We start from the raw sequence: 25,235 nt of genomic DNA, 5'->3' as shown, positions 1-25,235 counted from the left end.
GTGTTGTGGTGACATGCAAGGGGCACAGATGGGCGGATGTCAAGTGGACAGTCACGATATGTTCAGACTTGGAAAAGGATATCTCGCTGTTCTCACTAACTATTTTCAACTGTGCTCCCAGAGCTCAATATTCACAGGGAAGCTGCCAGCGGCTGACACTTTGTCCTTGTGCTTTCACACGCAGTATCAAAAGACAATATTAAACTCCAACGCATGTTATGATTGTAAATCCGTACTCACCTTTTTGGCTAAATTATTTACATGACATGTGACTGGCCACATCGTGTTTGGAAGCATAGGGCAGCTGAGATGCTTTTGGGACGCTTCCTGCGTCTAAAACCCTGCAACACCGGGTGTAAGGAGCAGGGTAATCAGATTACTGTTGGGTTAGCGTGTCGCTTAATGTCAGAGAACAAACTGTTGTGGGATATTCTTGGTGAGAGACGCAGGAGACGAGTGACTCATGGTAAAGCAAATCAAATCAGGCTGAAACCGTAATGAAAATACTGTCATTGCTTTTTCCCCCCCAGTTTTTTAACTGAAAAAGATGCTTTTCCTGTGAGGCACAACCTTATATAGAAATATGACTGTTTGTATGTGGAGAAAGAAACCTTAAATACTGCTTTTTGGTATTTCTCTAGATTACCCGCCTCATTGATTGGCACTGGTCCTACACACACACACACACACACACACACAGACTCACAGAAGCACAGCGGATACACAACACCTGTGATAGTGTCTACTTACTGACAAGTTAATGCCTGTCATGCATAAAGCATGGCCGGCATCACTTGACCCCTGCACACATTAACCACCTCACATCAATCTAATTACACATCGGTGGGCCTTCCTGCCTGTTGGTGTGTGAGTAGGTTTTTTTTTAGGGTTCCGCACGCGACGTACTGTTAACACTTTAGTTTATGTCAAAACATATTTTATTTTTCCTGTTGAAAGAAAACCAGTAAAACGTGCTGGTATTAATGTGTTTCACAGAAGGATTCTGTGTTTATTTTAGGGTTGAGAAACCTCTCCTTCCTCTAAGACCAAATCAAGCATATCAAATCATGTTGTAAAAGTTTGAATGTATTGTCGCAAAGCTTAAAAGCCAACGGCTCTTTTCTATGAAAGGGATATTTTGCTCCGGCAAAGTTTGAGGAAAGTGCCATAAAAGTCCCTTTTCTTTCCGTGTCTCTATTTAACTCCAACTCTTCTCATTAGTACATTATGTCTGCGACTTTGTACTCATGTTCCCTCCACCGAAACAAGCCCAGCAAATGAGCCCAACTTGTTGATGTCGTAAAAGCACTCCGTGGTTAGCATTCGTTTAGCATTGCGTGCTGCGGCAGCATTAGCGTAGTTTCTCTCCCATATGGATTCAGCCCGAGGGACCATCTGTCCGTTATTATTTGCCTCAATGGGCCAAAACAGCACCATATTCTTTTTAACAGATTACCTTCTTGTTGTGGAGAAGCTGCATGAAAAAAAATAAACGCTAACAGGATGAAGAATGAAATCATTAAAGTTGAGAATGTTGCGCAAAGCTAAAGTTGCTTTTGAGAATAGGTGCGGAATAGTCAACAACGTTTGGTTGTGCTTCGTCTCCCTTTTTGTGGCGACTAGTGTCGGCGAAACGCAACACAAGGGACCAGCAGAGCCACAGTCTGTAACCTTCACTGTGCTCTCTGCCCTCCTCCACTCTCACGCAGGAATTCCAACTGATGTACAGGGCTGGAGAACTAAGAATTAGTCTTTCCTGAGTTGTTGTTACTTGGCATTGAGTGAAATGGTTTATCGTTGTTTAGTACTCTGCAGTATGTTTGTGCCACAATAGCGTCTGATGATGCAGTCTTTTTGGACAAAGTCCATAAATAACTTGAACTTGGGAAACGCCAAATATACAGTAATTGATGCCTTTTCCTCTTCATCCCACTTTTTACCGCCTCTACCATTCCAATACTATTTAAAAAATGTAAATCCCCCTCACATGACACATCTGTTTCCATGTTCCTTGTTGAAGCACCTCCTTATGAAGCACAAGAGGTTTTTGTTTCACATGTATCTCTAATTAAACTAAAAACCGGCGAGATGCGCAACACAGCAATCCAGCAAAGGTTCACATAAACTTCACAGTTTGACGAGATGTGCTCATTCCCAGCCCTTAAATCTCAGACTGCTCGTGAAAACTCGTCCTTTATTGTTGCCAGGTACATGAATACAAATTGTATTGAACCGCCAGCTCCTTGAGAGAGCCACAGGCCCCAGCCATGCTCATCAAAACAGGAATCCACAGAAAAGCTATTTGTAGAGTAACCACGCCAACACACACACACACACGCATGCAGGAGTTAAGTCTCTTAAAAGTCACACAGGGCACATCTCACATGTGCACACATGCTACAAAGATTCCATCATTTCGTCACTTTTCAGCTTGAGAAATGTATCGGTTCTTTCTATTGATTTTACATTTGGCTAACCAAAAAGAAAATGAACACAACGTACTTTACACCAAGGGTTTTGCTTTTTGGGCTTTGGTAGAAAGTGCGTCAACAGTTTTCCCACAAAAGTCAAAGTATGCGTGAACACTGAGGATCCCCCAAAATAATTAGAATGAGCCAATCAGAGAGGTTGGTGATACAAATAGACGCATCGGAGAACAAATCCAACAATGGAGTTTTCCCCCCGTCTTGACCCACATGGAACAAACTTCCACCGCTTCTGTTTGTTTTGTTTGCAACCGCGAACTGTACATGTGATGTGTTGTCATTCGGTCTCCAGGCAGCGTTCCTGCCCGGATGTGTGACTCACGAGGGAGTCCGTATCCTCACTTCACCCCCCTGATCAGGCGTCTGTGCTGATGGAACGCGCCAGAACCCGACTGGCAAACCGTAGCATCCTGCTGTCTTCAATTAGAAAATACACCGTTGCATTCATTTGGGTACAGTCAAATAAAAAGCTTTCCTGCATAACTGGCTTATGTCACGCAGCACATGGCTGAATGCGGCCTGTGAGGGTGCACGTGTGTAAGCGGCAAGCACATTATTTCACGCTTAGCCACATTTTCCGGTTCTCCCTCTTTTTGCATCCTGTTACTTTTGCTAATTGTCGTGTACAAATATTGCACCACTTTGGCCTTACGTTGTGGTACATTTTTCCCAAAGCTTGACAAGGCAAATTTGGCAGTGTTTAGACAGCCCTTTAGCTGTCTCCGCACTCGTGGGTCGCTCTTTTCAAAGGAGTGCTTCAGAAAAACAGTTTTCTCCGCTGACAAACAGCTCGCTCACGTAAAATATGTGAGCCACAATCAGTCATGTTCCCTATTTATAGAGGCAACAGTCCTCCGGTGTGTGTCAGTGTGGATAGTGTGTGTACGATGCCACATACAGTAGCAGTACACACGGTTGCCCTTCGAGTCAGTTTGGCCCAAGGGCTCATGTGCGGAGACATAACAGTCCCATACAACATGGGGAGAGTTTTGCGTCCCAACCTCCTCTCTGTGTGATCTTGTTTGTCGTGTCATGATATCACTTCCCGTTAAACCTCAGCGTCAAGGGTATTGTTTTTGTTCTATTCAGGAATCAGTTTTTTTTCCGTTTTTTTTTCCTTCCCTAGAGATGGACTTCCCCTAGCAGCTCCGAATGCGCACTACCCACAAAAATCAATCACTCACATTATGATCTCCACTGAAAAATGCATATTTGCAAATCCTGCCCAGCTTCCAAGAAAAGGCTCCAACTGTAATCTTATATTCAGTGGAAAACATTGTCATCCAAAACAATATCACGAAGATTAGAGACCTTAATCCAATATTAATGTTGGTATCAAGAGTGATTGAAATGTCAAATCATACGGTTTATATGCATCAAGTGGAACAGTAGGAATCAAGTGGAAAAACCTGCTGTTTATCTTCTGAAAAATATGAAAGCGCCAAAAATGTTGATCCAATGAATCATTTCTTTCTTTCTTTTGGCACATTGCAAAAACAAGAGTAAGAAAAAGTTGGAATGGTAACGGTTGGATTTGGAGCGGCCAAGATCCAGACATTTGATCTGTGGCATAATGAAGTATTAGCTTCCATTACAGTGCAGGCTTAACCTTTTCGCGGAGCACCATTGAGCGCTTGCCAGCAGTCATCAATATTTAACAGCTGTTGCTATTATGAAATTCTTTATGGGCTAATGTGGCTCGCCGGCTTGCACGCAAGGCCTTGGCTGGCCGCCAGCCCCCTGTCGGGAGGAGGGAGGGGGAGATTGACAGACGGCTCGCTTGCGTGACAACCGGCCCTTGATCGGCCAACTCCTCTCTCTCCCTCTGTGTGTGTGTGTGTGTGTGTGTGTGTGTGTGTGTGAGTGCTGCTGCTCTCTCTGCTGTGGATTTCCTGTGCCTGCGGACAGAAAGAGAGAGCGAGAGAGAGCGAGAGAGAGACAGAGAAGACGAGCGCTGAGGGAAGGGGGCGGGAATAGGCAAAGGAAGTGGCCTGTAAGCCAAGCCGACCTCAACGCACACACATATAAACACACACAGCTCTCTCTACTCACGCGAGCCTTGTGTAAGGGGGAGGGACTGCTGTGCAGCGCAGTGTTTGCATGTTCAGGTCCGGAGCTCTTCTTCACGAGGCAAAAACCCAGCGGAGAATCGCTGCCCAGAGATGGCACCCATGCTGCTTCAAATAGCCTGCATGCAGATGTACAGGACCAGTCAAAAGGTTGAACACATTTTCTCACTCAATTCAATGAGAAAGTGGGTCCAAGCTTTTGACAACTGTTGGTAGTATGGATGTGAGTTCAGATGAAATGATTTTCTTGCCATATCAGATCATTTGCATGAGTAAAAGTAGCAATTATTTTATGGCTTCGTCAAAGTTGTCACCTAAGTAGGAAAAAATATCACAGACTACAGTTTATTTAAAGTACTTTATATAGGCAGTTTATTCTACATCCGTGCATACCATTTTTATTAATTGTCATGTTATATATAATATATCAAAGTAACTTTAGCAGTCAAAGAAATGTTCTGGACAGTACTTTAGTAAATTTACCTGCTCATTACATATGAATTAAACTGGCATTAAACTGAGTCTGAAGTGATGAGGTGTCTAGAAAACAGCCCAAGAGCAGGTGTAACCACCTGTTGGACTGGGGTAGGAGCAGCGTTGTGGGTCCCGGGTTAGAACCGTGCAGCAGCTGGTATTGTGTCTATGAGCAGTCATGAATGAACACTTACCTGCTCCTCGCTACAAACTGCTCAAGATAGGAGCGTGAGCAGAAGAACAGAGCTGGGGTTTCACCATTCAGTTACCTACTTACGGTCTCTAAAGCCCTTTGAATCATGCACTTCCCTCTTCAACATAACGTCTTGCCATGGCATCGTTGATTTGAATGCACAGGGCTGCATTTCAATATTCATATCTGCAGTTCTCATCATTCTGAGAGACATTCCTCTATGTTGCATCTCCATTATCCTCTGAAAAAAGCATCTCAGAGACACCAGGTGTCCATAGAGACATTTCCCCCCAGGCCCCTTTCCCTGCTCCTTGCAAAGCTCTCTCTCCTTATCGAGGTTTCTTATTTAGCTCCTCTGTTCCTCTGTATTTATACATTTTTTCTGCTGTTACTGGTGGTGCGGGAGGTCGTGGCTTTAAATGGAACAGCCCTGAATACATGAAAAACAAACAGACACATCCACATGTCCCACAGGCAGACTCACCTCGGCCCCTAGAGGGTGCAGAAACACTGACCTCAGTTCACACGTACACACACCTGCGTGTTCTGATGTGATCACCAAGTCGAGATCATCAAGATCTGTTCTTCTCACCCAGGAGTGATCAAGTTTTGTCAGCGAGCAATCTAAAGCAGTCACATATAAGTTAAATGACATTTTACAAGCATTATGTCTTTCATTTTGACAAATCAACAAAGATGTCGCCAGAGCCAATAGAGGTCCCAAGAAAATTCTGCCTTGAATTGTGCAGAGTGAGTCTCTGTAGCTTGCTATCTGGCGAGTGGTCTCAACGTTTTGTGTGCTCGATGGAAGTGGAAAGACTAGGGCGACTAAAAGAGCGAGACACTCTCAGCCTTCACCCCTTGGCAGCACAGACATCCGGCTACTTGTCACTTTTTGCTTGACACCTCGTCCTCACACAGAGCGCATACGCCTCGCCATTACCCGCTCTGTTTTCCTTTATAGACCGAGGAGAAAATAGAGGCAAAGAAAAGCAAACTCAAATACGCGAGTGGTGACGAATAAAGCCGTCATTGTCGACAGAGGAAGTCCCCGTGCTGTTAATTAATCATCCTGTGTGTTTGTCTTTCCTGACGCTGCATCCTCTCCAAGAGCTGCCGTAAGAGAGAAAACAAAAATACATGAGGCGTAGAAGGAGGAAAATAAAGAGGCTTATTAGATCCATTTCCCTCTGCTAGTTTCCACTGGTTGGATGATATTGCGGTGATGGAAGAGAATGGTGCGTGTGTGTGGGGCTGTCTAAGGTCTGTTATATTTGTCTGTGTGTTCGTGCCAAGCGGAGGTGATGAAAAAATAATTAACATTACTACTTGCATTTATTACTGTCAATGCAGTTATTAGCATTTAACCTGATTTCCTGATTATAGTAAGGGGAAAAGTAAATAAACAGAGTGGAATTTAGAGAGGGGAACTCTTTCAGCATCACGAAATAGGTTGTTGGTCACCTGCGTTGCTAACAAACCAAAAACCAAGAAGGGTGGAGAGACCAGTGGGAGGAGGAGGGTTCATGGAGGGAGGGATGGACATAGGGCAGGAGATGGTAGAAGGTTACAGGGGGAGGAAGGAAGCCATAATGCAGTTAATCGATGGGGGGTGGGGACTAAAAGAAGATATTGGAACATACATGCATACACAGGTTTTTGTAATGTTGCTATAGTGTGTGTGTGTATGTGCGTGTGTTAGTGTGTGTATGTGTTGCGTGACTAATCTGTGCCCGCTACAATGAGTGACGGAGCAAAGGTCTGATCTCTTGGAGTGAGCCACATGCCCACTGACAGCACGCCCATAAGAGAAACACGCAAACATGCCTCCAACACGCAACGCATGCGTCACCGATGCACATGTGGCATTTCTGCACGCCACAGTTGTGTATAGGCTAATCGCATGTATATAGCATAGTATATGCTTCGCTCTACCTCAAGCTGTGTGTGACAGTGATCCAATGTGTGCGGCTGTATCGTGTGAGAAGAATCCTGTAAAGTCATGAAGTCGTCCACTGTTTAGCCTCGTTAGACGGCCCAACGCAGACTAGTACCTGGTGATTGCTCGGCCCAGAATGACACTGATGCTGTTAATGCATGGGCCACATGTCTGGGTGCCAGTCCGACTCTATCGCTGCCGCATCAGACAGGCGTTTTGGCGAGCTTCAGAAAATGTGTTCACTATTGATATTTCTGTATCTTTCATTTAAAAGGTTTTGCTTATTTTTGTAATGTGAGGCCCAGATTGTTCCAGCCCATTGACCGTTGTCTTTCTCTTTTACGCAGCAAACCACGAGAAACCCTCCAGGAAGCACAGTGTCAGCACAGCATCCTCAAACCCTGAACCCAGCAAAGACAGCCCTCCACTGGCGACCCCGGTCAATGAAAGCAGCCTCCTGCTGGAAGTAAGAAACCACATGGCTGCTGTGTGTATGTGTGGAATAGCTCCGTGAACATGTGTGCACTGGAGTGTATTTTAATAATATCACGTCCCACCGTGCTGCTTTCAAACCGCTGCCTTTTCAGTTGTACCCGCGGTGTGATACTTGCACTCACACTGCTCAGGAGAGCATTTGTGTCTGGGTGTGACTGGGTGATTGGGAGTTAAGGGGAGATGGGATGTGGGAGGGAGGGTGGTCTTTCTTTTGTGTGTTTATGCGTATGTGCCCTTCGCCCTTTGGCCCCGACCTCCTTTGCAGAGCTGTGGTGTTGCGTGACATACGGGTGAGGCGGTAGTGTCAGAGCTGATGAAGGAGGTGGGGACTCACACACATGCTGGCGGCTTTAGCAGCCATTCAAGGGTGTATATGTGTGTGTGTGTTTGCGTGAGAGAGTGCATCTCTGTCTGGATGCATGTAGTCGTCTGTGAAAGTGAGCAGAAGAGAGTGAGAAGAAGAACACAGGAAGCCTGTCAACATTAATCAGAGCGAACAGGAGATTTACTTTTTGTCAGTTGGCTGCAGACCTTAATTGGATGCAATAAGATCATCATACGTGCATTTATTTCAGGGTTCGACACGCCATGTCTGTTTTTTCTTTTCGGGCATGATACCAGGACAACCAAGTTGACCAATAACGCACATGATGCACGTTTTGAATACATTTGACATGATTGTGTTGAAGGCTTCGGGGGCAAACAGGATGTCATAATCAGATGCACAGAGCGCCACGCTACTTCAGCATCAGATCATTGCTAAGCACTCAATACCTTGATGAGTATCTGTCGAAACAAGCGTGTGTGCGCGCGCACGGGGGGCGAGCTGATCCACCGATGCTTCTGTTAACGAGTTCGGTGGTCTCAATAGAGCGGTGAACAAAGGGATAGATTGACCGTAGCGATGTGCCGCCTCCTGTTGCGTGACTCAACCTGCAGCAGGGCCTCACGGCAATCTGGGCATTAGTTGTTACGGGGAAGGGATCCCGAGAGAGGATCAGGCGGATGTGATAGTGTGCGTGTCGGTCAGTGGGATTACATGTCTTTGTGTGTGTGTGAGAGAATGTGTGCATTGGTATATTTGAGAGGTACATTTTCAAGCTTGCGCGTGTTTATTTGTTTTCATTTGGAAGGATTTGAATGAAATCACATATATTGTATTTATTATTTATTTATTTTATTTTATATATTGGATTTTTTTCTGTGCAATGCTCTATAAATGTCAAATATCTAAATAACAAGAGCAAAAACGACTTGCAATCCATCCAATGGTTGATGTCGAGATATTTAAATCAGAACATATCTGAAAATATCAACATGGTGGGTCTAGAGGAAATCACCAGATAGTAGGGATCATCTTCTGGGGACCATAAATATTGTGAAATCTGCCTTCATAAAAGCTCAGCTGTAATGTATTTGTCGTGTTTGACTGCGGTCTCACTCATTAGTTGATGTCCAACGTTTTTACGGACATCAATCAATATTCCAGAATCAATTATGCTAACCTCATGCAACTGAGATTTACTTAACAAACTTAGTCCTCAGTAATGTAACTTAAAGGAGCATTGCTAAGTGTCTCGCAAGATTCATAAGTCAAAGCATTTAGTCTCCCTGGGGCGGTTACAGTAGCCAGTGGCATCGTAGTTGCAGGTATGTGTCGGAGCAGGTGCCTGTTTCCATAACCTAAAGGCTTAAGTATGCGGACAAGTGAGGTAAATGTGAACGGTGAAAGCGTTTACAAGCAGCGCTGTGCAGCTAATGCGAGTACTAACTCCTTTCTCATTTCAAACAAGAGCTATGAAGGCCTCCTTGTTTTGTTCTTCAGCTTGGTTGTTTTTGATAAAAGAAAAATTAGGATTATTTATGCTCGATGGGAATTTTGCGACACAGTTAATGGCCTCCCCTTTTCCAACATAACTCCCTCTCTCCCTCCCTCTCTGCCCATCGGGGTTTTCTTTCTTCTTTACGGTGGCTGTGTGTTAGGATTGGTGATGAAGCCCCGCCCCCTCTCTTGCCCCTCCCACCCCACCAGTTTGGGAACCACTGTCCTACATCATCATTTTTAATTAATGTGGTCCAAACCGGTTGACATAGAGCCCTTCAATTTGCACAACAACCCAAAACTCCTACTAAGCACAGACAAAACCCCTTTTATGGGGAAAAATGCTTAGGAAGACGCCTCAGGAAGGACGTCAAAGTTGAGAGCCTTTTCCCAGTATTGAATGACTTACTTGATCCACAGTATGTTCAATTCCTAATGCAGAAATCATTCTACTATCTAACAGCACACGTATTATAGTTCCTACCGCTAGGCGTTCTTTTCTGCTCGACTTCCTAACAGCTCCCCCCCCCCCCCCTCCCCCCATCCCCCCTCCCCTGGATGTTATGAATGTGTGCCAGTTCAACATGTCAAACAACATCAGCGTCTACACCACCGAAGACCCTGAGTCATCCAGCCATCAGTGTGTTCCTCCCTCCCCCTTCCTTGTGTGTGTTTTCCACATATTGTCAAATCGTATCCCAGATATTCTGCTGTCCCCCCGTTGTTGTTTTTTCCCACTGTTTGACTGGAGCACCTCGTGGAGCGACTCGCTCTCTTCGCAGAGGGACATGCATCGCAACCTATTGTGCGGCGGTCGGGATGGCGCTTGTGCAGCGAGCTGAGGATTACTTTTCTAGCTAAGGCAATCAGATCAGTGTTGGGAGACAGTGAGGGAGTGAGTGTGAATCCAGAGGCCGCAGGGAGAGAACACACACACACACACACACACACACACACGAGGCGAAGACCTGCATAGTCTCGCAGTAAAATAGAAATGACAGACTCTGGCAGCGGCAGTCACGCAAGTCAAGAAGCCTTGCAGTTGTCACGCTATCACAGCTGTGCACAGCCCACGCCCACACTGGGAGACTCGTCCACATCTCATTGTTTTCCTGCTCTTCTCCCCACCTCCCTCTCTGCTCCCCTCCTTGTTTTTACTGAAGTCAGCTATGTCTTTATTTGAAATTGTCTCTTTAATCAACCCTGGCAAAAAACATAGATACTTGTGTTTGTGTGTGTGTAGAGAAGGAGTCCAGGGTGTAGGTTGGGTTTGTATCCAGAGTCTTTGCTCTTACTCAACGTGCTTTGTGTCACAAATCAAAGCATGTTAGCAGTTTAATGGACTTAATTGCAAAGTGTCTGATGAAATCCCTCAATTTAATGGAGAATTGTTCTGTACATCATCCTGAAGTTTACTGCTTTTAAGAAAAAAAATGATAGAAAATATTTCAATTTTTTTTTTTGCATTTTAAATCAGCAAGTTTTATTTGGCTCACTCACTTCCACAGCCATCTGTCTTTCATACCAGTGTCAGCACTATATCTTTTCCATTTTTACAGTAAGTTGCTGTTCTGATAGTTATGGAAAGAATTATATAAATGTGCTGTAAAAAGTCTGGCAAGAGTCAAATTCTGGCTGCGCTTTGCTCCAAAAAAATGAATGTACAGTAATGGCTGTGACCACACTTGGGTCGTAAAGAGTTGCCTGGTTGCGCTGGGCTTCTGCTGGGTGCAATCAGGCCGTCTAACGCCAGCTTCGCGAAGACGGCACCAATTAAATCTGGTTGTTTGTGTTTGTTAATTATGTATTTGTTGTATTTGAATTTATTTGCTGCATGAGTTGCCCAGAGTCACTGCTTATTCCTGTGTGTCTGTGTGTGTGTGTGTGTCTGTGTGTGTGTGTAGTCACTTACAGGCTTCGCCTTGGTGGTGAGCAGTGATGGGATGGTGTTCTACGCCTCTTCAACCATTGTGGACTACCTGGGATTTCATCAGGTGAGTTGAACGTCTCGAACATGGATGAAACATGCATGAATTGACAGACTCGTAGGTAGCGTCATCATGCATTGTTAGTTCCTCCCTCCCTGCTGAGCCCCATTACTATTGTTTTATGTCGTCTTGCCTGAGCCTGAGGAAACCTGAATCCATGAAACTATTTCAGGAATTTAGGCCCCTGACAGCACTCGGCCAGTTTGAAAAATGCCAAAACAATGTCAATGTTGATCAATTTCTTGTTGGCTTGGATCCATTAGAGAAGGGGCAGCACCAATTCATGTAAATATTTCATAAGATAAACCCACACCTGGAAAACCTTGCACGTCGCACTTCTCAAAGTCACCCAGTGTCAGAGATTTCCCCTTCCATCCATCACTTTCTACTTTCTTTCGTTTTCGTGTTATGGCCATTGAGTAAGGGGAAGACTGAACCCACTAAGTCACCGCTAAGAGGCCACAGGGAGGTGAAGACCTCCATTTCACCCCCAGGTGCACACACTGGGGTGTGTGGGCACTGATAAGTCACCTACGGTTTAGCTTCCTTTCTCTCCGGGCGGCTATGCCCAGCCAGTCATTAATTATGGATGATATCAACACAGGCATGCCTATCCTGTGATGCTAAAACCATCTCCCCCCTTCAAAACCATGAATAAAGTGCTTTTCACTGTTAAAATACCTCTTTGCCCTCATGTGAGTTCTCTCTCTCACACACACACAAACACAGGCACACACACACACACACACACAGGCACATTGACACTCTGGTGTGGAAATTATTCTGCTACAGTGCTCCCACTTGGCTTACAAGCAGACCGGGGCAGTAACCCAGCGCCATGGAATCGACTTGTGAACCACAGCGGTCCGAAAGATCCCGCCCCAGCGTGTGTCTGCGCACATGAGTGTAATAGTGTGTGCAGGGTGGCATGGGAGCAAGTAGACAAAGACAAACTGTAAAAGTGCAGAAGGTGTGTGTGTGTGTGTGTGTGTGCATGTGTGTGTGTGTGTGTGCATGTGTGAAAGGGAAAACTGTTCAATATACTTTTTGCAAACGTGACTAACATCCGCACACCGTTCTCAAAAGAGCAGAACTAATAAGATCACTTAGATGGTAGCAGAACGACCATCTTAATGCAGCGTGTTAGTCTGCAAACATTTGCTAATTTTTACTTTGAGAGTTGAGTTGACAAATGCAAGTGTACTTTACATGCTCAATGGAAAGAGCCAAGTGGTTTTTGTGATCACTTTTTATTACACATCAAATTACAATAATGTGGTTTCAAGAAAGAATCAAGAACTATGGGCCACAATACAGGTGACTAGATTCAAGCTGCTTTATGTGAGAGGCATAGGAATAAATGTGTTGTTGGCCATCTGTCCTTGCAGTAGGCCACATAAAAGTAGTACTCACAGATCACACTGTTATATTTAAGAGAATGACCTCAAAACATCTCTTAGCCTTCCTCGTAAACGAGATACTGGTTGTTTTTAAGTCACATAGTTGGCTTCTAAGGCCTCGACAACATGTCACGTAATTGTGAGGCCACAATTGTAGTCAGAAGGACACTTATCCCTAATGTACCACAGGAAAAAAAGAACGCTTCACTAAGAAGCACCACAAGAAAGCCCCAGAGAAGAGCAGAAAGCCTCCACTGGTCTTTGATCCCATTTGTCCGCCTTTGAAGGTCAGCGAAAATATCACTTATTCGCTTTTTTCCCCCTCCCTTTTCTCTTTTTCCTCTCTGCGTTTTTTTTTTAAGAGAAACATAAACAATAGTCACTCGATCCGTGTGTCGGCCTGACTGCCGGTGAGGAACCAAACCACAGGACGAAGGGCCCGCCGAAGACGGTGGGAACAGATTGTGTTTTTAAGAGGCAGGCGATCAAAAAGCCTCGCGTGCCACCAGTGTGGAAATTATAGAGAGAGTGGAGGGAGGAGGGAAGAGGAGAAGGTTGAGCGTTTTAGTAAGGAATCTGTCATGGATTGACAGAAAGCAAAGCTATTGCTGGAAAAGAGCGAGAGGCATGACGAGAGTGGGCATGAACCCGACTCACTCGCTGGGTGTGTGTGTGTGTGTGTGTGTGTGTGTGTGTGTGTGTGTGTGTGTGGATGAGGAAGGGCAAGTTGGGCTGGACTGCAGTTCGGTGTCACGCGATGTTTGACAAACACAGCTGCCCTCAGTGGCCCTTACAGTACTAAGTAAATGCTCGTGTGTGCATGTACATCGATCTAGTGTGCATGTACAGTGTGTTTCTGTACACTATGGTCCCTCCGAGGGACGTTAACATGCTCCCTGGGAACCCTGAGGCAGGCTGAGTGGATCAGGGCAGCAACAGGAGGCATCACAGTCCAAAGTCAGTGTGCTGCAGTCCGCGGAGATGACGCAATAAGACAAAGACGAAAATGTCCTTTCCTCAACAAATGTACTAAATACTGCTCCATCGCCCCCCCCCCCCCCCCCCCCCCCGACAGACGGACGTGATGCACCAGAACGTGTTTGACTACATCCACATAGATGACCGCCAGGAGTTCCGGCGCCAGCTCCACTGGGCCATGTGTCCTCCGCAGGGCACGGCCGACCCGGACAACCAGACAGCTGCAGGGGCCGGTGGGTAGCTGGCTGGGGAGCGATGAACACCTTCTTTTGGTGGGGGGGGGGTAGTGTTTGGTTGAAATGTGGATATTGTGGTGATCACATAACATTCTTTGTTACATTTTGGATGTTTTTAGTAGAAATTGAATTTGTCTCCTTTACCATCTTTCTGCATTATTTTTCAGGTGAGGACTTTGTAGTGAGCAGCCTGTTCCATTCTCCGGATGCAGGGGGGATTCCTCCTGAGCTCACCTGCTTCCTCAACAGGTGTTTCATTGCCAGAGCCCGATGCCTCTTGGACAGCACCTCCGGTTTCTTGGTGAGTGGTTGAAATCAAACTTCCCTTTAAACTGAGGAGTACCATTAAATCAGGAATTTAAATTAAATGTTGCTCACTTCATGGCCTATAAAAAAAGTATCATGACACCTTTGGTACAAAAAAAATTGTATTGTGGTGTATGTAGTTTTATTACAATTTATTATAAGATAATTGGGTGCCTGGACACAGCAGCAAAATGAGCATGGTTCTTCCCTCATGGCTGTGACTAGAGTTGGACAACACCAGTGAAAGAGTTCAGGCCCATGATGAGCATCTGGGTTTGGACCATTTCATCAGTTCACTGTCTTCAAGTCTGCTCTCGCTGCCCGAGAATTGTACAATGCAGTTTACTTCTGGGCGCTCTTACAGACAAGTAGTGAGAAAATACTGGTGACGTACATCATGTATTCAAACCATAAAATAGTTCTCCTCTTCTCTCCCAGACTGTGCAGTTCCAGGGGCGGCTGAAGTTCCTCCACGGTCAGAAAAAGAAGTCCGGCTCCGGGGCAGTGATGCCTCCCCAGCTGGCTTTGTTCTGCATAGGTGTACCCCTCTTACTGCCCTCCATCACTGAGATGAAAATGAAGAGCATATTAATGCGGGGAAAGAACAAGGGAGGTGGAGGGATGATCTCTGCCCTGGAGCATGGGTGAGAGAACCTGCAGTCCATTAGTGTCATCCCTGTCATTTGAACCAAAGTTGGAGGGACGGTGCAGATTCACTGTGTTTTAGCGTCAAGCCACTTACCGTATTTTTGAGACTATAAGGCGCACTTAAAATCCTTTTTTTTCTAAAAAAAACGACGCGTGCGCCTTATAATCAGGAGCGCCATATATATGGATCAATTGGTTGATCCATACTGGTTAACGAGGATCCATTGGAGGGAAAGTCTGGTGCCAGCAGCCGCGGTAATTCCAGCTCCAACAGCGTATTGTAACGGACTGTGTTTTCATGTTCTGGAGCGGCGTTGCACTTTACAGAGTTTTGGGAGGTTCAGTGAAGGGCGCACAATGTGACGTCACTCATCTTAGTGCCACCTACGGGGACGCGGGAATTGTTGTTGTTTTGGAGAGCGATGGTGTGTTTTTGTACGGCCGACAGTAGCCTGTTTCTCCACAATAAAACCAGAAGATAAGCACATTGTCCAGAGATTCATTAGCGAGAGTCGCTACAGTATATTAAAGCTCGTAGTTGGATGTCGGGATCGCGCTGACAGTCCGCCGCGAGGCGCCACCGTCTGTTCCAGCGCTGCCTCTCGGTGCAAGATGCAGGAAAGCATTTGCCAAGAATGTTTTCATTAATCAAGAACGACAGTTGGAGGTTCAGAGAAATTGTTAATATCCACATTAACGTTTGAACAACGTTACCATGGGAGTGAAGAGTTTTCAGAACGCTTAATAACGTTTGATTTAACACAGCCCGATCTAGTGGATGCATAACGCAACCCCAGTCAAACGTTTTACTGCAGTATCTTATATGCGCCTTAAAATCCAGTGCGCTCTATATATGAAAATAGTTCTAAAATCGGCGATTCATTGAAGGTGCGTCTTATAATTCAGTGCGCCGTATAGTCGCGAAAATACGGTAATGCTTTAATGGAGGTGCTATACAGTAATTAAAGGTCAAGCTTTCTAACACAAACTTAATGTCTCAGGAGGACATTTGATCCTTATATGCATTTTGGCAGCTTGTTATCTCCACTACAGATTACATGGATATGCCTGATGGGGGAGCTAGAATTAAAAAGGTCAAAATTTTAAACCCTGAGAGGTCACATGTGCCATAGCTTAGTTAAACATAACTTCGTGTATATCAGGGCCAACAATGTTTACTTGTCAAATTCTACTTTGTGACTGGCTCATGAAAGATCTTTAAGGCATCGGTACATAAACACTAACAATGGCATTTGTTTGTGTGTAATATACATTTTAATTGTATTAAACAAAAGACATTTTTGAGATTAGCAGCGTACTGCCCAGCAACAGCTTTAGGAGGACAGACAAGAGCCTTTACCTGTGGCCAATTAGGAGCAAATCCGTGTCCCAGCTTGGATGAGGCGGTCTGCTCTTCATGCGTCATTACCAACTTTGGGAAGCAGAGAGGAGCCCTACCACCCCCTCTGCTGTTCATTCCTTCCAAGCATAATCCAGGTTCCGGGAGAAAAATACTATTGTTCATAAGTGGACAGCAAGTTGTAATGAGAGGCTGTGAAGCTCATGGGGGATTATGTCTACAGTATCTGGACACTGTGCCGAAGGGAAAAACAGCAGGTCGAAAAGCATCTTCTCATGATTACTATATAAAAGACATCCTTAGACATATAATGCTCCTCTTGTCCAAAGATGATAGCTTTATCTTTTCTTATCTTATCATTATGGTGTTACGTTGTCCATCGGGCCCTTTTTTACAGCCGCCATTTGGACATGTAAGTGCAAGGTAAACACAGGTGTTTTTAATTGATGCTGGCCCTGCTCCATCTCGGTGGGCCGGGGCCTTGGTCCTGTGAATGCCGGCTCAGTGGAACGGCCGTAACATAATAAATAGAATGAGGGCCTAATTGCCTTGATCATTTACACCTGTGTTTACCCTGCTGCAACATGTCAAAAAGAAGAAGAAAAAAAAAGAGAAAAGAGCAGCAAATATTGGTCGGAGTGGGGAAGTGACATGACAGAGTATCTCAGATATGTAGTGATCAAATCTCAGCCAAATGTTGCGAGGCATTGGGGAAAAATGACAATTTTAAAAGATTCTTCCACAATAACCTGCAGGCGGCACTACAAATGTCCAAAGTTAATCAAACCTGAATATATGTGTGTGAGATTAATAATGTGTTTTTCGGGTTTTATTCACCTCATATTCAGTTTTAGAGAAAATAGAGATTTACTGCATTGCCCTGCATATTCGCTCATTGAACTGTGTGTTTCGGAATGTTGATTCTGTTCTCAATTTTCCGACGAGATTAATCCCGGAAAAGACAAGTCACTTTTGGAATGTTTCTCCCCTGAAATTACACAAACCAAGCTTAAATATTTGGGCTTTGAGTATAACAAACAATTGGTTTGTAGGTGTTCCAATATGGATTTCTGGACGCATCAATGATTATTCAAGAGACCGATGCTTTGTGACTAATAATCTTCTTCTTCCATCCCTCTACCCTCCCCAACCCGGCTTTCCTCTCCCTCACAGTGAGCGGGGGGAACACCTCAGGAGGCATTCCTTTGGTGGAGGAATGGGCGACATAGCAGACCCTGTCCTCCTCTCCTGTCCCACTCCTGGCCCTACCCAGCGGGGTCATCCCACTCCCTGGACACCGCTCTCTAAAGACAACCTCAAGTACCGCCACGAGGGTTTCTACAACCAGGAGGAACCCCTCAACTACTGCAAGTCCACCATGGCTCCCCTTAAAAGCGTTAACCCGGGTCTGGGCTGTGGTTGGCCCATGCGGCCGAACTCCGGCCCCCTCAGGGCGGGCCAGGGTATTGGCTACATCCCCTCTAACCGCATGAACAAGGCCGGCCACTATGCGAAGCCATACCGCCTCTCCCCGAGCTGCCACAGCAGAGGCAGCGAGGTGTTTGTCTCGAAGCTCTATGGGAACGTCCAGATTCCCGCAGACCCAGATGCCTACTGCGTGGATCCGGTGAAGAACGAAAACGGCTACGGGGAATGCTACGATGGCCACCTGATGCCCGAGGTGCAGCCCATCAAGGTGGAGCACGACTCGGACTCCGAGAACGGCTGCGACGCGTTCGGGCGACCCTGGGCGCGCCACGACCCCGAGGCCATCGACCGCCGCTACGGCAACGGGGCGTACGACCACGGCTCAGGCCTCCATCTCAAGTCGGAGGCGGACTATTACGATCCTCAGTTCTCGCCCTGCCATCGGGGGAAAGCGGGAATCAGCCCACCATACAACAACTATCAGAGCTATGCAGGCAACCACGGCGGGAACACGACCGGACGTCCGTTAAAATGTGACAAAGAATTGGGCAATCACAACAACAACAACAACAACAACAACAACAGCCAGTTTAGTCCTCAGAGACTGTCTCACTCAGACTCCCTATGCGGCAACCCATCCGTCAACCTCATGGACTCACACGTCTATCCACAGGACCCTCACAAGGCCTACATGCATCCGGACTACAACAAGCATGCCACTTATGAGTTCAAAGGTCACGGCCTGGTCCATTCAATCAAGCGGGAGCCCATGGACTCCCCGCCGTGGTCTGAGAACGTAAGCCAGTCCATGATGGTTGGGCCGAGGAACATTATGCCATGTGTCATGAGCACGGGGCACCACAAGTCCAGTCCCTACATTTATATGCCATAGGAGCAGATCATCACACACACACACACACACACACTCAAATAACCGGTGTCCAGTAGAGTACTTTATATTGCGCCAAATGCACCAGCATTACATAAGGATTCCCAGGATATTCACATTTAAACGCCTTCTTCGGTGGTGACGAAGAAGTCACAAACAAGGCTCAGGTTCTAGTGTTTGTGTGTTGACAATCAAAAGTAATACTTTGAATCCAGTTTATGGATGAATGGTTTTGTTTGTGAGGGACGCATTTTGTAGCACTTTTTAATTTAGTGACAGCGAGACATCTGAAGACACGTTTTTATTTTGGTTTGATGTGTAGTGTACACCTGACTTTCGTGGGAGGAACACAGATTTTGCTGTAAAAAGACACTTTTTTTTGAAGCGTACACAGGAGATGTTGGGCTTATGCAGGGAGATGGCATGAAGTCAGAGAGAACAACTTAAAGCACAAACTACGGTAGTCTTGTATGTTGTACTGCTCCTACTATAAATCCACTACCTTTTGCATTAATCCCGTAAGGGATGTTACATTGGAATCTAGATTTTCTTATCGATCAAGCTTGTATTAAATGACCTTTCTGAGACTGTTAACTTAATCAAGTCAACAAAGATTTTGTCCCTCCTCATTTGTGTGCACATGCAGCTTCAGAAAAGCTGATTTTATGTATGACACAACCAAATTGACATTTTATTTACAACTTAATTTATTTAAAATTTGTGTCCTGAATCCATTATTAAACCACAAAGGAAAAAATAAATAAATAAAAGGTTTTCATCTTGCAAATGCATGAACCCTTTGTAGTTAATTGACAGAAACAGAAACCTATTGGCTCTAAGTGTATTCGCTACGTCTTCTTATTAAATTAGAAACTGAAGGGGACGCATGAAAGCATATGCTCATTGGCCCAAACTTGAATTGTCCTTTTAAGTTGCAGGAACCAAGGTGAACTTGGACCTAAAGAAGCTTTGCACCGCTCCAATGACTAAATTAATAATGAGCTGAAGGTTTGTCTCGATGAGGTAGAAGTGTTTGTTAATAGGTTTGATGATGATTATTCTTCCTCTCCGCACAATCATTTTTGTCATATTAGGTCATGGAACCTGTCGAGCATACAGATGAATTCCTTAATGTCATTTTATGTCAAAGCTAATGTTGTACAGTTTGCATTAGTGTCCATGGCGAGCTCAGCCTTTTTAAACTAGATACAACCTGGCTCACTGAAGATTCGACACATTTGATTTGAAATGAATAAACACTTTTCATGTCGTCGACTGAGTGCAAAAACTTTTTTTCTCACAATTAATGTTTTTGCACAAAATGAATTAAAAAGCACCAAAATTGATTTGATGTTTGAGTCTCAGTTCTGTGGAGCTACTTTTGTAGTTTCAAAATTGCACTACTGGGAGTAGTTCAGCTGTTCAGTTCAACATGCCCAGGTTGTGAGTCAACACGCACAATTTTACACAATGTCACTGTTTTGACTTTGTCTCTTTCTCTTTGTGTGTGTTCATTTCAATCAATGTTTGATGATTGATATTTATTGTAAGAGGCAAAAGTGTATAATTTAAAAACTACAGTCATGAAGGCTTTTCTGTTTCACTGAGGTAAATAAAAATGCCTTTTTTTTCCTTACTATAATTGTTTTAAAAGTCATTCTTGTCTCATGGAGGAGGTAGCTGCAAAGTAGCAAACACAATGTACATATGCAATGTCTTCCAATGTTTCTACGTGTTTTTGCAAATGGGACTTGTCTATTAAAATACTTTTCTTTGTATGTAAACTATGGTTAAAGTGTTGTTATTTTGCCATTAGACAGATCAAAACCAATCACTGCTTGGTGGGCGAGTAACATCACTGAGCCACATGACGACTTTCTGGACTACCTCCAAAAGACAAACAAATCTGCAGTAATAAGTTTACACATCATTTCACAGAAGACATTTGGACCTGTTTTTCCATCACTTTGCAGTAGGAAAAGCACAATCATATAATGAATCATGGTTTTGTGTGTCCCTTCACTGTGACTGTAAGTGGTGTTGGTGAACACACTCCTTCTCCTGCGAACACAACGTGGCCTTGTGCAGTTAGCAGTCCTCTGCAAAAGCTTGGTACTATGTTCACTTATATACACGAATTTACTTACCAAGGCCAAATGAAAACCAGGGAGAAACTATTTACAATATCGGTCACTCTACTAATCGGATGGTTTCCTGCTCTAATTAAAGCTCTCCAGAATGAAAAATTCTACGACTCACTTAACAGCCACGTCTCTTTTAGCAGCTTTTGAATTTTTCACGCACCCCAAATGTGGTCTCATCCTTCAGATTTGTGTCTCTATTAATAATAAATACTATTTAGCTGAACAGGATACAGAGTATCTCTGGCCACATTGCTTGTATGATTAATGTGCTGTAAAGTTGGCATGACAGCTCCTTCACACGATCGGAGAAACTCAACACGGGTCTCTCACCACTGTCTAGAACGAGAGCTACGGCCAGGGGAATGTTGGCATCCACAGAGAGGTGTAGGCCAGGAACCGAAGCAGGGAGCAAGAACACAGAGACCGGTAACCTAAAAGCTGGGGTTACGTCCCAATCCAGGGAAATACCAGTGGAGCCGGACCTCTATCCTTCTGGGTAGTTAATTGTGTTCACTTGGCACAGTGGCTTTAAAACCAGGCCCCTACGTTCACCGTCTACTTTATTCAGGGTTTCTCTCTCTGCAAAGAGGAGCAATTCTTTATTTTAAATATTTAAGTGCCCCAGTAATAGAAAGAATCTGGCTTTTAAACTCTTTAAATGTATTCAATATTGTACATTATAATGGTTATGAAAGCCCTTAAAAAAAACGTGTCAACACTGACGAAAATTAGTTTCAACTTAAAATACAACTCTTTCCCTTACTTAAGCCGAGCTGACCTGGTTTGCCTATATTAGATGCAAATTGGGTCAAAAGAAACTTGTGCAGCTGTAAAATAGAGGTTTAGGAATAGAGCAAATGGTGGGTGATCAATAACTACAACACTGGAACATGGAAAAGTTTATACACATTAATGTGAGAAAAAGAACTAAAATCTGTGGTCTTGGGCAGCATTATTTGGCACGGTGGCCTTATTAAAGCCGCAAGTTTTGTGAAAAGGAGACATTTTCTATTTTGCTTGAATGCAACTTAACCACCAGAAAAACAGATCATAAAATCATAAAAATATTAGTTCAATATATTATTTATTTCAAGCAAGATAAATATAAAGATATTTGTCATTGAATTGCAGGTACAGCTTTAGAAACAACAATAGTGTCAAAGGCCTGATTGGAGGTGAGACCCATTCTCGTTAGATTAAATAGTTTGTTTCTGAAAAGGAGTGTGACGTGCAAGCTGGAATTGCAGGGACGTGGCTGTTATGTTGTGTATGTATGTGTGTGAATGGTATGTTTGCTCATTTTTAAGAATAAGGCTTTTTTTAAGGAAGGAAACTGAACAAAAACAACTTGAAAAAAAGAGACCTGTCTTATATGTTTTAGATTTTTGAAGTGCTGTGAATAACCATTTTAAAAGAAAGAGGGGAAATGAATTTACAACAACAATGGAGTTGATGCATTGGCTAAAACTCCAGTATAGATCATTCTGGTGAATGATTATCAAAAACCACAGCAGTCGTGTGTACGATATTTACAATGGATGTCCTTGTCGGTTTATGTGTTGGTTCGTTGGAAGACAATTGCTATTGAAGCGAGTATTTCTCCATTTAAAAGGACACTTCCCTTACAGGAAGTTTACATCAGTAACCAGTATTGTATTGATTCACTATGCAATAAGTTATACAAAGGCCATATGCGTGTCTGCACCTATGTTTCGTACATCCATTTAGACCCGGACTGTACAGAGCAGCACAGAAGAACTGTTCACTTCCTCTTGATCTTTCCTATTGAGATATAACTTCCTCATACAGGTGCTGAACATGGTGTTCATGTTTTGGGGGCTTTTACTGGAACAGGAACTTCACATGCATTTCATCTTAACAGTGACTTTGTGTACCTGTCAGGGCTTACAGGGCTTACAGGTAACCGCAACTCAATGCAAATCAAATGGTTTCATTACTCGGTAGAGTGGAACAATACACTACAGGAGGAATAGTAAATGGAAATGGATGTTAACATAAGTCTTTCTGATTCATCCAGTCAATTACACGTGCAGTTGTGCCTCGACATACACACAATTTTATTCCCACTCTGAGTTAGTGTCTTTGCTTTTGTCTCACTGCAGCGAGATTGATGATATGACAATAAGAGGGAGCGGGAGATGATGCCGACTTTAAGCGTTTAATATTCATCAGCGTGCACGCAGCCCTCTGCCATCATGTCACATGACACTTCTTTTGTACAGGAAAAGGGGTGAGAATGGCAAAGAAGTACAGACAGGCAGAATAAAAGGTGGGAGAGACAAAACCTAGAGGTGAGAAAAGAAAAGTTAGCTTGAAGAGACAAAAAGGAGAAAACAATTCAGAGAGCACGTCCAATCAAGAGAGAGCAGAGACTGCTTGCGACAACTGTAGTGTAAGAAAAGTGTCTGATGCTTGTGGACAGCTGTAAGGGGGGGAGGTGAGAAGGGGGGGGGGGGGGGGGGGGGAGTGTGCGTGAAGACTAAGGCCTATAACCCTATACCATGCAAGTTTGCGTGACTGTTCGCAGCCCACTCTTTGTTTGCCCTAATTGGTCACACACACACACACCAATACGCACTCACATAGGCTGATGCATTAATGCATTTACATAGACACAATGTCCACATCTCCTCTCCCCACATCCCCCTGTGATTACAAGGTTAATCCTTAAGGGGTATGTCACAGACACGCATGTACATACACTTATGCACACACATCATCACGCACACATAAACACATACGAGTAAGCATGTGGATGGAAGTCACGCAATCCAACGCCCCTAACCCTCACAGTCTGCTTTCTTCCTGCTTCCTAACTACAATTAGAAAATGAACAATAAGCAGCACCTCGCCTGAATGCTCAATGCCTTTAGCTCTCTCAAAGCTTTATGGGTGTCAAACCTTTATCGTCTCTTCTATCTCCACAGCCCTGTCAGATGAATTCAAGTACCCTTTCAATCCCTCGGTCATGTTCCAAATAATTTAATCTGCCATTGCTTACACATGTGTGCGTGTCATCCGCTCTGCAGAGAGGGTGATTGGCTGCAATCTGCCGTCCCTTCAGGACTTGTTCGCTTCCAGGACCTTGAACCGGGCCAGAAAGATTGTAGCCGACCCCTCCCACCCCGGACATGAACTGTTTGTGCCCCTTCCATCTGGCAGGATCGAGGCTGAGGTCCATCAGGACTAAGACCTCCCGCCACACTAACAGTTTCTTCCCTTCGGCAGTCCGGCTCATCAACAGAACCCTCTGACTGACTCTTCACTCTCTATACATGTACATACACTTTGTTACTTTCACTTGTCACTTTCTGTTTAGCTGGTGCACATTATCTTTATTTTGAATTGTATCTTATTTCTTAACTTACTAACCCATAGCTTTAGCGTACTAACCCATAGAATATATTTCTTATCTTATTCCGGCACTACGTTGTCTGTTGTCATTGTCTTACTGTCTGCAGTCAAGCAGCAACCGCCAAGTCAAATTCCACGTATGTCTGACATATGATGGCAATAAACGATTCCTGATTCCTGATGAAAGCTGGACGCTTTAATGTACTTCTACTTTTAGCTTGGATATTTAATCTGAAATGTTGCAACTTAATGGAAAAGCCAAATAACTAACATATATTTTAGCCAATGATTTAAATTGGTTATCCTACCTTTAGTGATTTCATCTTACCTTTACTACTCCATTTCAAACATGTATCCATTACTCTTCATTTATCCTATCAACCACCTATCCACTATGCAGCACATATACTATCTGACAATGTAGATGCTTCATTTATGTCCTTTAGCTCCTAATTAAAAACACTACCTACATTTTAAGTAGCCTCAATTTTTGTTTGTGGGTGGCTGGTTCAGATACGAAGAGGAATAATCATAGATGATGGATAGAACATTCAACAATTCCAGTCCTGGGGATTTAGAAAGAAAGTGCTGAATGTGAGGGTGTTCATGGGAGACCTGCCAGTTGAAAGGTTACCGAGTGCAACCTGGTGATTCATAAACTAGATATGCAGGCCACAGCTGACTGTGAGTCAGAGACAAATGTTATCACATACACAAAAAGCAAGGAAGCCTGCTTCTTCTCTTCCACAGACACACAAAGAGCTTTGCAGGAGTGTCTCAGGAACACCACTAACCAGTCTTCTGCGTAACTCACATGCAATCGCAAATACATACTTTATTATCATTATGCACTCCCATATTAAATCCTACGCGGCAAGGCCAGAGAACATGATCTGAACCTACAGAGCCAGGGAATGCTCTAATAATTCCCGGGTGAGATTAGGGCGAAGCGTACAGTGAGATTATGGAGCCACTGCCAGCACTGTCTGTTTTGGGTTTTGTTCA

At 44.3% G+C, this 25,235-nt stretch overlaps 1 protein-coding gene across 1 annotated transcript in view; it reads left to right on the top strand.

Annotated features, from left to right (window-relative positions):
* ahrra (aryl-hydrocarbon receptor repressor a) overlaps positions 1–20,488 on the top strand; it is a 50,943-nt gene extending 30,455 nt beyond the window's left edge. The window contains exons 4-9 of the mRNA XM_037455983.2: positions 7,509–7,627; positions 11,383–11,472; positions 13,942–14,077; positions 14,248–14,381; positions 14,825–15,030; positions 17,568–20,488. Of these exons, the coding sequence (XP_037311880.2) occupies positions 7,509–7,627; positions 11,383–11,472; positions 13,942–14,077; positions 14,248–14,381; positions 14,825–15,030; positions 17,568–18,714 (1,832 nt within the window). The 3' untranslated portion in view covers positions 18,715–20,488. The remainder of the gene's footprint in view (positions 1–7,508; positions 7,628–11,382; positions 11,473–13,941; positions 14,078–14,247; positions 14,382–14,824; positions 15,031–17,567) is intronic.
* The last annotated feature ends 4,747 nt before the right edge of the window (positions 20,489–25,235 follow it).

Source organism: Pungitius pungitius, chromosome 19, assembly GCF_949316345.1.
Source record: "Pungitius pungitius chromosome 19, fPunPun2.1, whole genome shotgun sequence".
Taxonomy (NCBI): Eukaryota; Metazoa; Chordata; class Actinopteri; order Perciformes; family Gasterosteidae; genus Pungitius; species Pungitius pungitius.
The sequence above is the reverse complement of the archived record's forward strand: the minus strand, read 5'-3'. Positions and strand labels throughout refer to the sequence as shown.